The sequence below is a fragment of the Zingiber officinale genome, chromosome 9B (genome assembly GCF_018446385.1).
Source record: "Zingiber officinale cultivar Zhangliang chromosome 9B, Zo_v1.1, whole genome shotgun sequence".
Taxonomy (NCBI): domain Eukaryota; kingdom Viridiplantae; phylum Streptophyta; class Magnoliopsida; order Zingiberales; family Zingiberaceae; genus Zingiber; species Zingiber officinale.
Genome location: NC_056003.1, coordinates 18,429,059 through 18,445,438, shown reverse-complemented (window position 1 = coordinate 18,445,438; position 16,380 = coordinate 18,429,059). Strand labels below are relative to the sequence as shown.

General features: G+C 43.2%; 1 protein-coding gene across 1 annotated transcript; it reads left to right on the top strand.

The window, feature by feature from the left end:
- The first annotated feature begins 554 nt into the window (after positions 1 to 554).
- On the top strand, positions 555 to 3,065 carry LOC122024944 (probable transcription factor KAN2). The gene is made up of 6 exons (XM_042583685.1): positions 555 to 1,172; positions 1,273 to 1,349; positions 1,792 to 1,837; positions 1,926 to 2,028; positions 2,532 to 2,592; positions 2,736 to 3,065. Exons 1-6 carry the CDS (start codon positions 704 to 706, stop codon positions 2,850 to 2,852), a joined length of 873 nt encoding a protein of 290 aa, XP_042439619.1. The 5' UTR covers positions 555 to 703; the 3' UTR covers positions 2,853 to 3,065.
- The last annotated feature ends 13,315 nt before the right edge of the window (positions 3,066 to 16,380 follow it).

The following is a 16,380-nucleotide window of genomic DNA, read 5'->3' as shown; positions in this document are numbered from 1 at the left end:
CACTCAATTAATTTCCAAGTTGTTTGAGCTCTTTTACACTTAAATTTCTTTTAGTGATAGTGTCTTTTAGATGGTGTATAAATATAAGTGAGTACTTATGAAAAAGTCATGCTTTGATCATGTAGTTGTCCTAACTCATTTTGGAGAAGATGAGAAAGGAAAAGAGGTGTTTGAAGGGTCAAATCCACATTGCAGTGAGAAAAGAAGTCACTTAAGAGCAGTGCAAGTACTCCTAGTCCTCTCACACTCAACAAGGAACCTTGTACTAAATATTCCATATCTTTCTCAGAGAATGCCCAAGAAAACAACTGCCATGGAATCTAAACAAAAAGCCCCCTTCTTCCTCTCTCTCTCTCTCTTCTCCCTCACTCTGATGCAGCCCTCAGATGTCACTTTCTTTGACAGCACTCACATGTGTCGACCTCTCAAAATTTACCCCCCATGTTGACACTATCTACTCTATCCTGCCCATGGGCAATTGGAACTCGGGTGGTGGTTTGCCTCACTATCTACTCTATCACTTTCAATACTAGCTAGGCATCACTATAATTCCAGACAAAGGAGCCACACACATTCTGCAAGCCCAATCTTCCACACATTATTCAACCTAAAGTGCACCTTTCTCTCACTCTCACTCTCTCACACACATTATTAACCCTATAATTGGAGGAAGAGAAGTGGGAGCTCACAGTAGACCAAATTAATGGAGTTCTTTTCTCCTCAACCAGATCTATCACTTCAGATCAGGCCCCCAAACACCTCCACAGCAGGTTGGAGAAAGCATAATGAGGACATGGACTTAGGGTTTCCAAGGAACCCCCTTGACTCTACCACCACCATCAACAGAAACCCTAATCTTAACACCTCCCATCACAACCTTCAGTTCCATCACCACCAACTACATGCTAATCATGATATACCTCCTCTAACAGGAATCCCAATCTACCATCACCCATCTTCTTCTTCCTTAATTGGTAATCCGGTCATGCCGCTTCAGCACTCTTCGTCTTCATTTTCTGCTGAGCACAATTTGGTAGGACAGCTGCGGTCGAGACACTCGACGGCCTCAAGGCTGGTGGCAAAGAGGAACATGCGTGCACCGAGGATGCGGTGGACTTCGATGCTTCATGCGCGGTTCGTCCATGCAGTGGAGCTGCTAGGAGGCCATGGGAGTAGGATGATCAGCATACAACTTGTGACTTTTGCTATAGATCTAACTTTACCAACTTTGTGGTTGAAATGTTTTGGAACTTTCGTCAATTATTGGTTCAGGGGCCACTCCCAAGTCGGTTCTCGAGCTCATGGATGTGAAAGATCTCACTCTGGCTCATGTGAAATCTCACTTACAGGTATGATGAGGAACCTCCACTTGAATCATGACTCGATCGGATGATTTAAAGGTTTCAGGAGTTGCAGCTCTTGGACATTAATTCCACACAGTTTCCTTTTGGTTTTTGCTCAGTTTTTTGTTTTTTGTTTTCAATTCTCCCTGCTTTTTGTTGCTGAATTCTGATCAATTGTCAGCAACTTTTCGCTTATCATGCAATTACAACAATGGATAAATGACACAGATAATTTTTATTTATAATAAGTATTGTTTACCAACGCCTCTTTAATTAATATATGCCTCCAGCATTATGACAGCTAGCTTTTATGCTTTCAGAACAAAAAAAAAATGGATTGAATATAGAAACAAGTCGAATTAGTTGAATTCTCTTTGATTATATATTTCAATTCATTTCATTATATAGTCAATTTGTCTTAAATGAATATATACACTGTTAATTACAGATGTACAGAACTGTGAAAAACACTGACAAGCCAGAAGCTCCTTCAGGTTGATGAGTTTTAATTTGTCTTTTTAGTTTCTCCATTAACCACATGAATTTCTGTGAGTAATTAACCGCTTGATGCCCTCCCTTCAGTTCCATCTGATGGATCATTGGAAATTTTCTCAAGAGGAGAGAATTCTGATGATAACGATCATGTTCATGGTGACATGAGATCAAGCAATGCTATCTCTTCAAGGTAATTAATTATGCCTGATTAATTATTTCTTTTTATTGGGATTTGGAAAAAATATGAAGGCATCAATGCCTGCTAGCTTTGTTTGCTACTTATAGCAGCTAGTCAAAGATTGCAAAAGATATAGTCCCTGAGCTTCATATCAACACTCCTTTTCCTCTCCCACTAAATCATGCCTTTATTTGCTTCAAGTGACGAGGAATAACTTAGACACCTATGATCGATGACTATTTGTTCCTCAAAAGGAAATTAAAGACTCTTATTCTCTCCCCAATTTCTAGATGTAGCTAGCTCTCATGCACAACCAAAGTTGGGGACAGTTCTTGAGGATTTCGTGTTCTCCGTACCTTTCTGAGAACAGCATATATTCACCATGTCTGAAATGTATCACATAAGATTGCTTTGTGGAGCTTCCTTGCAGCTCCATCTAGGAAATACTACTTAAATATTAGCTGTTGGTTCATAGAACGAAATTGTTTGATTTTTTTTTCTTTTTTTCACAACAGGAAAAACTGCTACAATGGCATGACAAGTGATTCGGCTGCAGGGAGCATGAAGCCTTTTGAGGTACCTAAGTTCAGAATGAATTCAGTTTTGCAATAATTCATAAAGCATCAATCTCATGTTGAAATAGATATATGAATTTCATCAAACAGAAATTAAACGATGTGAATTATGCATTGTTTTTTCGATGATTTTGGCACGATCAGGATTCGATGGAACCAACAAAGAACTTGGAGATGCTCGCAGAGTTGGATTCGTCAAGCCTCTCCCAGACAAACCTAAACAAGCTGAATCTTGAGATCACACTGGGGAGGCCACACTGAATATACATATATCTATATATTTCCTAGTGGGCATGCCATATAGCCCTTGAAATTAAGTTGCTTATTCTACTTTCAGTTCTTAGGATATCATGACTCATTGTCATTTTTTACCTTTACATATGTAAATCACAATTCTTAGGCTGGTGTTCCTCATGAATTATATGGTATGCTTCTGCTTTGAGGATAATATATATACAAGAATGGTAGCTTGCACATCTTTATATGGACGATCATGGGCGACAACAAACTTGGTGGGCTGACGAGTCCCTCTCTCATGCAATTCTACATGCAATCTCTCTCCTATAATTCTACATGCACGACGTGGTGTTGTTTTGAAAAAAAAATAACAACACTGTTGTTTTAAAAAAAATCAGTGCCACATTGGTATTATTTTTTTTTTCAATGTGCCGTTGTTTTTATGAAAACAATGCCACATAGTACTTTTTTTTAAAGCATCACTACGTGGTGCTATTTTCATGTTGGTACTATTTTTTTCCAACATGGTACTATTTTTTTTTTAAAAACAATACTACATGGTGTTATTTTTTTTTAAAACAGCACAACACCGTGCATGTAAAATTGTAAGAGAGAGATTATATACAGAATTATAAAAGAGAGAGGGACGCGTCAACACGTCACGTCTGCTATTAACTGTGCTCATATAAAAGTATGCAGGCTAACATTCATGAATATATATATATATATATATACCTCTAATTTATTTGAGGATCAATTAGTTTTACATTGGGAGTTTCATCGTATGTTTCCTAATGCAATTCATTTCCTTTAAAATATACTTAAAATTAATGAAAGAAAATTATATGTCAAGAAGCTCTTCGTGGCCTTCTTTCTTTGTCATAGCCTCTTATTGATGTTATTTTTGTTGCTGATAATAACATCAAATTTGCAATGAGAAAAGTGTCTTCGTGAATTAATATTGTAGCATTTTTTATGATAAATATTGAATGACATATACCTTTGTATAATAATTAATAGATAGGCTTTTGCAGCTATACTTTGGCCACTGCCACTAAATTTTTATGCCAAGAAATGATTGTCTATCATTAAAGGCTTCTTAACTCTAATACATCTTGATAAACTAATATTATATAACAATAATGCTCACAAATCATGCAAACTAACAAAGAGGGAATTAGAAAAGAAATTAGGAGAGTATATAACAAATACTTAATTAATAATAGAGAAGTGAATCATGAGATTTCAATAAGTTCTATTCCATCACTTTGATTGGGTCTGTCCCAAAATACTAATCCCATTTTAACCAAATTATTAATCTACCCCATCAACCAAAGAAACAAGAATTCATTGTGTCATTGTCCCCTGGGCTATGGTGTAACGATAAAGCACTCAAGTAATTTTTTTCAAGCACACATATTTAATTTGGGATGAAATCCTACCTATGACATACAATAAGATATTTTTTTAGTGGAATAAAACATATGGGATGTTGGCTTTTGGGCGATCGAGGAGGCTCTTGTGCTTTAGAATTGATTGCCGGTGAATATTTTTTTGTGGGGTTGGACTGATTACTTTTAAAATTAATTCATTTAAATAGAAAAAATCATTGTGTCATTACATGAAAGTTAAAGTGGTTAGTTAACTATTGGCTCTCTAATTACAATTAAGAAAGTGAAAGAAAAGTCAAGCAAGTGCATAATTAATTGTGTTTGGCTTTTATTGATGTGCTTCATCTGGCCATGCATAGAGGTCCATGCGTTTGTCAGTTCCATTGCTGCATTACTTTTTATACTTTCACAGTTGGGTTCTACCTATTTCTGCCTTTTCCAGATACCAGCAGTTAGAGTGCTTTTGTAAAGTATAAGCTAATATAATATTTACTCACATTTAATATCTTTTGGATAATAAAATAAACTTGAATCCGACCAGAACTTGTTCAGTTGATGCATTCTTCACATTGAATGTCTTATCATATAAAATTTGAAATATTTAAATATTACTGATGGTCCAATCTTAAATAGTCAAGCTAACATATTCTCATCATCTTTAATATAATAATAAATATTAAAATATACAATACAATTTTTCATTTTGTCTTAGATTTTTTTTTCCCCCATTTTTTAGTTGCCTTAAATTCTGAAAATTCAGTTTGACTCCATGGTTAAAAGTAGGCGCGCACTCGAAACACGACTTGTCAACAACAGCATTTAATCGAGTGGTGCTGTATCCTGTATGTGCATCAATCTGACATCGACTAACGGTGGACCAAACACCTACATGCAAATTTTACTTTAATTTGGATGGAGCGATATCTTATATATTTTATCTTATATAATATTTTATCTTTATATATATATATATATATATTTATTTAACAGGTTAAATTTAAATTTATTTAGTTTAAATTAATTAAATTAGTTAAAAAATTACTTAAATATTATTAATAAAAATTAATTAGGCATTATTTTTACCATCCCTCATATTATAATTTATATTGGAACAGGTGATGGAAGACCACTGATAATGGATAAGTAATCAAGCAATCTGACATTGAACCAGGGATAATTTTTGAGTTACTTCTAGGCATGTTCTGATCTAAATTATTATTTAAGAGAAGATAAATTTAAAAAGGGATAATAATTAATTATAGTCGGATGATGACTAATTATATTTTAGCAAAGTAAGTGGGCCAACCGGCCAAGCGTTGTCAGAAGGACGAGAGATACGGTGAAGGTGTTGAAATAATACCGCGGAAATTAAGGGGCTGGGAATTGTGCTACTGCTACTACGTTCTGCCATTCCATTACATTGCATTACATGGGCATGCAGGAGGGTTCAGCGGTTGAGGTGACATGACGCGTCTGCACGTCCATGAATGGTCTTGGATTTCCGTGCACGAAGACGTTGGTTTCTGCATGGCTCATCTAGTTGTTTCCTGCTACGGCCGTGGCAGGTGCATGCTTCTGTTTTCTGCAAGGTGCAAACAGTGGCTGCTGCCATGACGTGCATTCAATGCCCCCACTGCACCTCTTCTCAGGCACACCAACATGTTTATTTGGACTTGCATTGGAAATTGTTTTGTTTTTTTGGAATGATAATTGAGGAGGATAGGTGAATTTAGTTAAATTTGTTTGTATAAATTTAGCTTATGTGGCCTAGTTACTGAGTGTAAATAGACTCGACCCCGGGCCGGGTCTGGCCCGGACCCGGCCCGGGCCCGTAACATGGTCGAACCGGAACCGGAACCGGCCCGGCCAGTTGCCGGGCCGGTTCCGGTTCATTGGATGTAAAACCGGCGAACCGCCGGTTAACTTTTTTTTTTTTTTTTTTTTTTAAACGGCTTGAAACCGGCGGTTCATAGCCGTTGGAACCGCCGGTTAACCGGCGGTTCGTAGCCGTTGGGAGGGTTTTTTAGATATTTTTTTTCAACGGTTAGGATCATTTGACCGTTTTTTGATCAATGGCTATGATTTAGTGTCCATTACTATCAAAACTCTATAAATAGAGAGCTTATTTCATCATTTTTCACACACATCTTCTCTACTCTTAATCTCATTTTCGTATTCTCTAATCTCTACACGCTTTCGTTTTCAATTACAATGGAAGGAGGCCGCGGAGGTGCATCATCTCGAGCTCGAAGGAAAGCAAATAATGAAACTGGAGGGAGACCCCAACATTCAATCCATCAGTGATGAGATCGAGCATCTTTCGACACTCGACACACAAGGAAGTACCGATGGTGATACTTCTAAGGTTCAACATCCTCCTCTAAAATCTTCTATTTTTACTAAACATTTTGAGAAGGTCACTCTTCCGTCGGAGAAATGCGTGCAAAATGTAAACATTGCAATGCTTCCTACAAATTCCAACAAGGGTGACTATGGGTCATTGAAACGACATGTAGAAACGAAGCACCCGACGGAATATGGACTCGAACGTTCTCAAACACAATTATCAAGATTTTTTCAACTAGCGGAGAAATCGATTCCGGTTTATTTTTATATTTGGATAATAAATTAAGAGAATCATTAGCTAAATTTGTTTCCGTAGAACTTCTTTCTTTTAGTTTTGGATCTAAATGCACATTTGAATATTTTTGTAAAGAATCTCTTAATCCATGTGCTAAACGTGTTCCTAGGACTACACTTACTCGTACAATTAAAAAATTAGTAAAACAAGGAAAAAAGAATTTAATTGATGAATTTAGTAAATTAGATAATAAAGTTTCTTTATGTTCCGATATTTGGAGTGATCATTGGCAAACACATTCGTATATGGGTGTGACTTGCCATTGGATCGATAACTCTTGGAACCTCCAAAAAAGATTATTAGCTTATAGAGTTTTTGATGAATCACATAATGCTCATAATATCGCACAATTATTATGTTTAATTTTAGAAGAATATGGTTTAACTCATAAAATATTTTCAATATCATTAGATAATGCTAGTTCTAATACCGCTTGTATAGATGATCTAAAATTTGTTTGTCAACCTATTATTGGAGGTTTATTTTTTCATATTCGTTGTGTATGCCATGTTTTAAATTTATGTGTTCAAGATGGTTTAAAAATTTTAGAAAGTTATATTAAACCAATTAGAATTGCAATTTCTTATTTATGGTCTCATCCATCTATAATGAAACAATGGGGTAGGTTTTGTAAAATTAATGGAATGAGACCTAAAAAATTTCCACGTGATGTACCAACACGTTGGAATTCAACATACCAATTATTACAAGATTCATTTCAATATAAAGAATTATTATGTTCATTTTTGCACAAAACACTAATGCTAATATATATTTATTTTCACAACAATGGAATATTTGTAGTAGTATTTGTGAAATTTTAAAAGTATCTAATGATGCAACCGAACAACTTTCCGGTGTTTATTATCCATCTGCTCAATTAGTTTTAGAAAATTTTTCTAATATAGTATTAGTTTTAAATGAATATATTAATAATGAATCTTTATCTCCTTGCATCTTAGCTATGAAAACTAAATGGGAAAAATATTTTTATTTAATTCCTGAAATTTATTTAATTGCATTTGCTTTAGATCCTAGATTTAAATTAGAAGTTTTACTAGAAATGTTAACTTTATATTATGACGCTTTAATTCCAATTAAAGATTCTCCTTCCCCTGATCCAGTTAAAATTATATATAATGTTAGAATTTATTTATATGATATTTATAATCAATATTATGCAAAATATGGAATACAAATTAATATTTCTGAAATACAACAAACTACTAGTAGTAATTTAAAACTTACAAAAACACAACTCTTATTAAAAGAACAGACAAAACGTCCACGAGGATCCTCAAGTTCCACACAGGAAGTTGAGAATTATTTTACGACTTCTTTTGATTTTAATGAAGCCGATAGCGAAAACTTCGATATCTTAAAGTGGTGGTCACAGAAGGCTCAAAGCTTTCCCGTTCTCTCCGTGATCGCAAAAGAAATTTTAGCTTGTCCAGTGTCAACTGTTGCAGTGGAGCAGACGTTCAGTGCCGGCGGCAACATATTAGATGAACGACAATCAACTTTGTCTCCCGACTCATTGGAAGCCCAAGCATTACTGGACGATTGGACCAGAGCGGAGAAAAGAATCCAAGGAATGCAACTTTCAGATGACGAAGTTGAAGATTTTGATACTGAAGGAACAAATACGACAGGAACAGGAAATGGAAGTGAATGAAAATGTAAAAGGATAAAAATGTAAAAGAACTACGTGGGCTTTGATTCCCCTAAAGGGATACGTAGGCAACTTAAATAAGTGCAAGCCCTTTTTTTAATAAATTTTAATTTCTAATTTTTAATGTTTAATGTTTAATTTTTAATTTTTAATTTTTATTAACATATTAATCTTGAACCGTGACGAACCGTGAACCGAACCGTGAACCGGCGGTTCTGAACCGTGAACCGTAACCGTCTTGGGCGGTTAAGGTTAAGGGTCGACCTGCCTGGAACCGTCGAACCGGCGATTCCGAACCCTCGAACCGTCGGTTCCGAACCGTGGTCAGGTCTAAGTGTAAATTGATAACCACTTTAGTCTTAATTTATACAGTATGTTTTAAAAATATAAACAATAGATAAATACTGAAGTACTGAACTAAGAAAATTACCAAAAATAAAGACCTTGGATATATATTTCCTTATTCTTGTCATAAGTGACAAAAACCTCCCATATAAACCAAAGGAAATCAATTATTTAGGGTGTCGATATGTTATAAAAAAACTAAGGAGAAATTAAATGTTAGAAGTGTATTCATAATTAAAGAGGACAAATGAGAAGAATTAATATTTTTTTAATTATAGTGTGCCAACTATAACATTTTATTTATGTACATATAATGATCTTGTCCGAAAATCGATGAGATGGTAAGTTAGGAATATGACGTTCCTGCTGACCTCCTGTGGACTCCGCTTCGACTTGCAATACAGATTACGTCAGTGTCGAGTCAGGGAAGGAGTCCCCGACATTGGTCCTCCGACGCTTAAGTCAATCACCAGCTGATCCTGTCAGGAATCTTCATCTTCATGACTCGGATGGTGAGCTGTCTTCTATGTTGATCAAGTCGTCCGAAGGCCTCTGGTCAACAGTACCTGTAACAGTGACCAAGTTCCCTCAATCCCCTAGCCACGACGCTTGAGGCGGATTCCATGAATATATAAGCAACTGAATAATAGTAGAACAATTAAATAAATACAAGATGAGCACAATGACGTACCCTGACCCCGGAGGGCGCCAACGGATGGATCGGTGAGCTGGTCGCAATGCTGATCGAGTCGTCGCAACTCTGAAGGGTAGATGAATGTGGGTCAGCTGAGGAGCCGGATCTGGGAGCGACGACATGGAATCTGGTGCAGCATGGATCCAAGAGGCGGTATGTCGGCAAAAATATGACGACGGCTCCTAAGTCGAAATACCGTAGTGGCTTGCAGGCCGGGACACGTCACGCATGCCAGATAATACTAGTAACTCACAATCATATATAATAGCAATACGAAATACAGTGGCTCGGTGGTCAGAACACAACACACAGTGCAAAACGCGGGTCACAAAGGTAGAGTGCAATAGCAGTAACCCGAAAGCCGGATCAACGGTGGCTCGAGAGCTGGCTTATCTCCCGATAGGAGTGCCAATAGCGACGATGGCGCTGTGCCCTCGACGAAGGTCGTGGGTCGGCTGGTGGCTGTCACTAGAGGGGGTATCGGAGAGTGGCAGCAGCCACTAGAGGTGGTGATAGTGGCCGCTGGACTCGGCGACGACCGTTGGAGGCAGCAGCAAAGGCCACTGGATGCGGCAGAGCCGCCGGGGAGGAAGGGGGGAGAGGGGCGGTCCTGTCCCGGCGCCGGCAGGCCTATACAACGAGCGACACCAGAGAAGACATGCACGAGAGCAAGGCGGCATGGGCGGCGATGGGCAGTGGTCCGTATGAGGAGGGCAGCGATGTACGTGAGGGAGAGAGGTGTCGAGGGAGATGGCATAGTGGCGCTGGCGCGGAGAAAGGAGATGGCCCAGAGACAGTCGTCGCCGGTGGATCTCTCCGGCGGCTGCGGTGAGGGACCAAGAAGAAGCCTTTGCTTCGGTCCCTGGCGGCGGCGGCAGATCCCCCCTCACCGAAGAAGCCCTCCTCCTCACTTAAAGCTCTAACTAGTGGAGTCACCAAAATGCCCTCACCCCTCTCCCTAATTACCATGACCCCCTGTGACACATTCACATCATAAGCCTCCTTCTCAAGTCTAGTTGAAAGAGGCGCAAGTCCGACTGACTAGATAGTCTATCGCGAAAGCTGAATCGCTTTCGATATCAAGGTCAAATTGCTGAATCCATCATGTAATGCCTCGCAAACGATCACTATAGTAATGGTGTCGTACGAGAGATAGTAGCGATGCCAAGCGAGAAATAATACCGAGTCAATAACTGGACCAATACAGAGCAAATGAAAAAATGTCAAGTGAGCGACGAGTAAAATGATAGTCGACCGAGTGACACGCGAGACGCCGAACAGACTGAATGAACAAGCGGGGGATGCCGAGCGGGTGACCGAGAAAGTATCGACCAGTCGACCGTAAGATGCTGACCAGACCATCGAGAGAATGTCGAGCGTTTGACCAAGTAGTTTAAGTGTGTGGCCGAATGGACGGTTGAGCGATACCGGTCGGACGACTTCGCAAGTGCTGACAGAATGACGCGCGTTTGGAAGAGTGGCGAGAAAAATGTGTTGACTGAGAAGCGAAAAATAGTTCCGAGCGGATGTCAAGCAAGCTATCGGGCGAACGCCAAGTGAGAGCCCGAGCGAATACTGAACGAGCGATGAGGCAATGCCGGGCGGAAGTGGAGCTCGAAAATGGAGCGGAAGCATAACCCGCAAAATCACATGCGCACGGAAGCGGAAGTCGTGAGTTGAGCGGGTGCATCGCCTGTGAACTGGACGGGAGTATAACCCATGAATCAAAAGCGCACGCAAGCAAAAGTCGTTAGCTGAGCGGGTGCATCGCCCGTGGGCTGAACGGAGGTGTAGCTCGGGAATCGAAGACGCACGAAAGCGAAAGTCGTGAGTTGAGCGGGCGCAGAGCCTATGAGATATTCTGGCCCGAAACCAGTGGAGATACTCTTGTTCGCGACTGATCTGGCGGTAAGAATGGGGGACCCACTTCCTGAAGGGTCTCAGCTTGAGGACCGATGAAGGGCTGACTAAGCGGTTGAGGGCCGCGCCGATCGGCTGAGTAGGTCCGAGCGGAGCTAGAGATAACCCATTCATGGGCTTGGGTTTCCGACGCCAAGGCAGGATGATCGAAGGGCCGAACGGGAGTCCGTTCGGCTGGGGCCAAAGGGCCGATCGGGTTGTCAGTTCGGCCCAGATAAGGGCGAGGGTACAAAGGTGGCCGAGCGGCCTATGCGCTCGGCTCGGGATATGAGATATTGGCAGATGTCTGATGATTAGGCCGTACACAAGATCGCACGATGGAGGATCTTGCCGTCACATCACGGGAAGGCTGATACAGTAGCAGTATGGCCTCATGAACGTCCTTCTGACAGACCCATACCTGGGCATGGTCAAAGGCAGGTGGTTGCTTTGATTGTCGTGCTCAGGCTTCTTCGAGAGGTCTATATAAGGCCTCCATTTCTTCACCGGAGGTATGAAAAAGGTCTTCATCTTGAGGCCACGTTTTTGCTATTTCTCGCTTGACTTGAGCGTTGGAGGGCCGTCGCCGGGACACCCCTCCCGGCTCGGTTTTGCTGCAGGTTCGTCGGAGCGCTCGAGGATTCAGCAGGGAGCGCCACGTGCCCTGTGTCCCTTGACTCCTGGTTCGGACAGGATCAAATTGGCGCCGTCTGTGGGAACGCTCCTGCATCCGACTGGACACAATGGACGAAGCTGGACGACAACACACGGTGGCGCTTTCGACGGAAGAACTCGAAGCTCTGGTCGAGATACGGGCCGCCAAACTTGTGGAACAAAAATAGAGAGCAGCAGCCGAGCGGCCTGAGCAACAAGCAACATCTGCGTCAGATGGCCGAGCGGAAGCACCTCCAGCCACCGTCGCATTCCATCGAGCCCTGTTTCGCACCCTTGAAGCCGTACCAGCTCGAAGAGATAGGGGATCTTCTTCGGACGAGATGCCAAGGCGGGATGACAGAAAAGGGAAAGCCCCCCGGGCGGACTCATCTCCCGAGAGGATCAATCGCCAATTCTCGGAGGCTATTCTACGAGACCCTCTACCCAAGCACTACGTGCCTCCGACGATCGGCGAGTACAATGGAACAACGGACCCGGATGATCATCTGGGTAAGTTTGATAACACAGCTACACTCCATCAATATACAGATGGAGTAAAGTGCCGCGTCTTCCTTACTACTCTCTCGGGATCGGCTCAACGGTGGTTTCGGAGGTTGCCGGACGGATCCATCACTAGCTTCAAGGACTTCCGAACAGCCTTCCTCCACCACTTCGCTAGCAGTCGGTGTTATCAGAAGACAAGTGTCAGCTTGTTTGCCATCAAACAAGAGTCAAGAGAATCGCTTCGAGCTTACATCCAGCGATTCAACCAAGTGGCGATGGATATCCCAACGGCCACATCGGAGACGATGATGAATGCCTTCACGCAAGGCCTTGTGGATGGGGACTTCTTCCGGTCGCTCATCCGAAAGCCGCCCCGAGATTATGATCATATGCTACATCGGGCCAACGAATACATAAACGTGGAAGAAGCGCAAGCCGCCCGGAAAAAGGAAACTCCTACCGAGCGGGCACCTATTCATGCCGAGCGGAAACAGCACGCCGCTCAGCAGCCACCTAGAGGACCGAGGGCCGAAGCAATCCGATCCCCCCACGCAAGGTCGCACGTACAAGAAGTGGCTGCCGCTCGGCCCAAGCCAAAGAAGAGGTGGACCCCTATGTTCTGCTCCTTCCACCAGACAGATACGCACAACACGAGGGATTGTCGAAGTCTTCCCTTCGTGGCCAATCTCGTTCCCAGGAAAGCCGAACGACGGTCTCCCCCCATTGACAGAAGGCAAAGGACCCATGAAGCCGACCAGACCCGCACCGAAAGGCGACATCAGCAGACGCCCGAGCGGCACCGATCTCCAAGACAGGAGAATCGCCGAGCGTCTAGAGAGCGGTCCCGGTCGTCCGCGCGGGAAGAGGAAAATAAAAGCAACACTTCCCGAGGCGAGATCAACGTTATTGCTGGTGGGCCGACCGGAGGAGACTCCAACCGAGCCAGAAAGGCGGGCGTCCGGCAGCTGCAGATCCACGCAGTCGGCTGTAGCCAAGAGCGGGCAAGTGGATCGGAAATCACTTTCGGGCCCGGAGACTTAGAGGGAGTTGAAGTGCCCCACGACGACGCTCTGCTCATTAAAGCGGTAATAGCAAATTACACTATTCACCGCATATTTGTTGACACAGGGAGCTCGGTCAACATCATATTCAAGAAGGCATTCGATCAGTTGCAAATTGAGCGAGCCGAGCTGCTGCCCATGACGACCCCGCTCTACGGGTTTACTGGCAACGAAGTTCAGCCGGTCGGACAGGGAGAAGAGCCGCTCAGGAGGACCAGGACAATAAACTTCGTGGTGGTCGACTCTCCTTCGTCCTACAACGTCATTCTGGGACGACCGGCGCTTAGCGAATTCCGAGCAGTCGTATCAACCTTCCACCAGAAGATGAAGTTCCCCGTCGAAGACAAAGTGGGAGAAGTACGGGGAGATCAATTAGCAGCTCGGCGATGTTATATTGAGATGGTCCGAGCAGAATCTAACTCTGCTCGGAAGGCACCTCGAATCGAGGTAAATGCTATCACCGAGAAACCTCCTGCTTTAATTTATGATGAAAAGGAGGAGGTTCAGATCCACCCAACCCGATCGGAGGCCACGACTTTTATCGCCTCTGATCTGGAGGAGGAGCAGAAGGAGGAACTGATCCAATGCCTCCAACGAAATCATGATGTCTTCGTCTGGTCGACACATGAGTTGCCCGGAATTTCGTCGAGCCTGGCGCAGCACGAATTGCATGTCCGACCGGACGCTCGACCAGTGAAGCAGAGGAAAAGGGATTTCAGTGCCGAGCAGAACGCCATCATCCGGGCGGAAGTAGAAAAACTTCTGGAGGCCGGCCACATACGCGAAGTGCAGTTCCCGAGCTGGCTGGCTAACGTAGTATTAGTCTCCAAGCCGGGAGGCAAGTGGAGAGTCTGCATCGACTTTCGGGACATAAACAAAGCATGCCCCAAGGACTTCTATCCTCTGCCCCGGATAGATCAGCTGGTGGACTCTACGGCCGGCTGCGAATTAATTTGCATGCTGGACGCCTATCAAGGATATCATCAAGTGCCGCTCGCCCGGGAAGATCAAGAAAAAGTAAGCTTCGTAACGGCCGACGACACATATTGTTATAATGTGATGCCGTTCAGATTGAAGAATTCCGGGGCCACCTATCAACGCTTGATGAACAAGGTGTTAAAGGAGCAGATCGGGCGTAATCTGGAAGTCTATGTGGACGACATTCTTATCAAATCCGTCCGATCGACCGATCTTGTCAAGGATATGGAAGAAACCTTCCGAACGCTGCACAAATATGGAGTCAAGCTAAATCCCCAGAAGTGCCTGTTCGGAGCAAAAGGAGGGCGTTTCTTGGGGTACATAGTGACCGAGCGGGGAATCGAAGCAAATCCCAGCAAAGTGAAAGCTCTGCAGGACATGCCACCCCCAAGAAATACAAGAGAAGTGCAGAGGTTGACCGGTCGGATAACTGCTTTGTTTAGATTCATCTCCAAAACCGCCGACCGGAGCCTTCCATTCTTCAAGATCCTTCACAAGGCTACTAAGTTCCAGTGGGATGAAAAATGTGACCAAGCGTTCGAAGAATTGAAGACATATCTTAATTCTCTGCCAGTGTTAGCCAAGCCGATCGGGGGTGAGTCACTTTATAGTTATTTGTCATCGACTGAGCATGCTGTAGGCTCAGCACTTGTGAGGGCAAGCGGTGAAGAGCAGCCGGTGTATTTTCTAAGCCACATTTTAAAAGATGCTGAATCTCGTTACACCGGGCTCGAGAAGTTGGCCTTCGCTTTGGTTCTAGCCGCTCGGCGCCTTCGACCGTATTTCTTGGCTCACACCATCATTGTCCGGATGAACAGTCCACTCGGAAGAGTACTGTTGAATCCAGACGACTTATCAAGTGGACGGCAGAATTAAGTGAATTTGACATCCAATATCAGCCCCGCTCGCGATCAAAGCCCAATCCTTGGCTGATTTTGTGACCAAAGGCCGAGCCGGAAGCTATGTGGAGGATATATGTGGATGGGTCCTCCACTGCTCGGAAGTAGGATTGGAATATTGTTGCTCTCACCTCAAGAAGAGAAGATGCACCTATCCGTCCTGGATTACAAAGCTACCAACAACGGGCAGAGTATGAGGCCCTCATAGCAGCCCGGCATGTGGGTGCCGGTCGGTGACTCTCTATTCGGATTCGCAGCTCAACAACTTTCTCGCACCTTTGAAATCAATAGTGCTCGGCTTAAACTCTACGTTGAGGCCTTTGAAAACTCAAAGCCACTTTCCGAGAGGTTCTTATATAGAAGATCCCCCGAACGGAGGCAGCAGACGAGCTAGCCGGACTCGCGAGTTCAATAACACCAATAGCCATTCAACAACCAATTGAAAAAGTACTGCTGGTGGCGCACGTCGATCGGAAGGCCTCACGTTTCCAAGCGACTGGAGGACACCAATTATAGAATTTCTCCGTTCGGGCACCACACCCTCGATGAATATGCAGCGGCTCCTCAAGAAGAGCCGGTCGGTTTACGCTCATCGGAGATCAGCTTTACAAGAAGGCTACTTTTGAAATGTGTAAGCTCGGAGGACTCAACTTATCCTCCGGGAAGTACATCAAGGATCATGTGGGGGTCATCCGGGCGCTCATTGGCCAAGAAGATCATCTTGGTCGGATACTTTGGCCAACTTACAAACAGATGCCGCTTGACAAGATTCACCTGCCTTTCGTGCCAGAAGTATCACAACTTTTCCCACCGA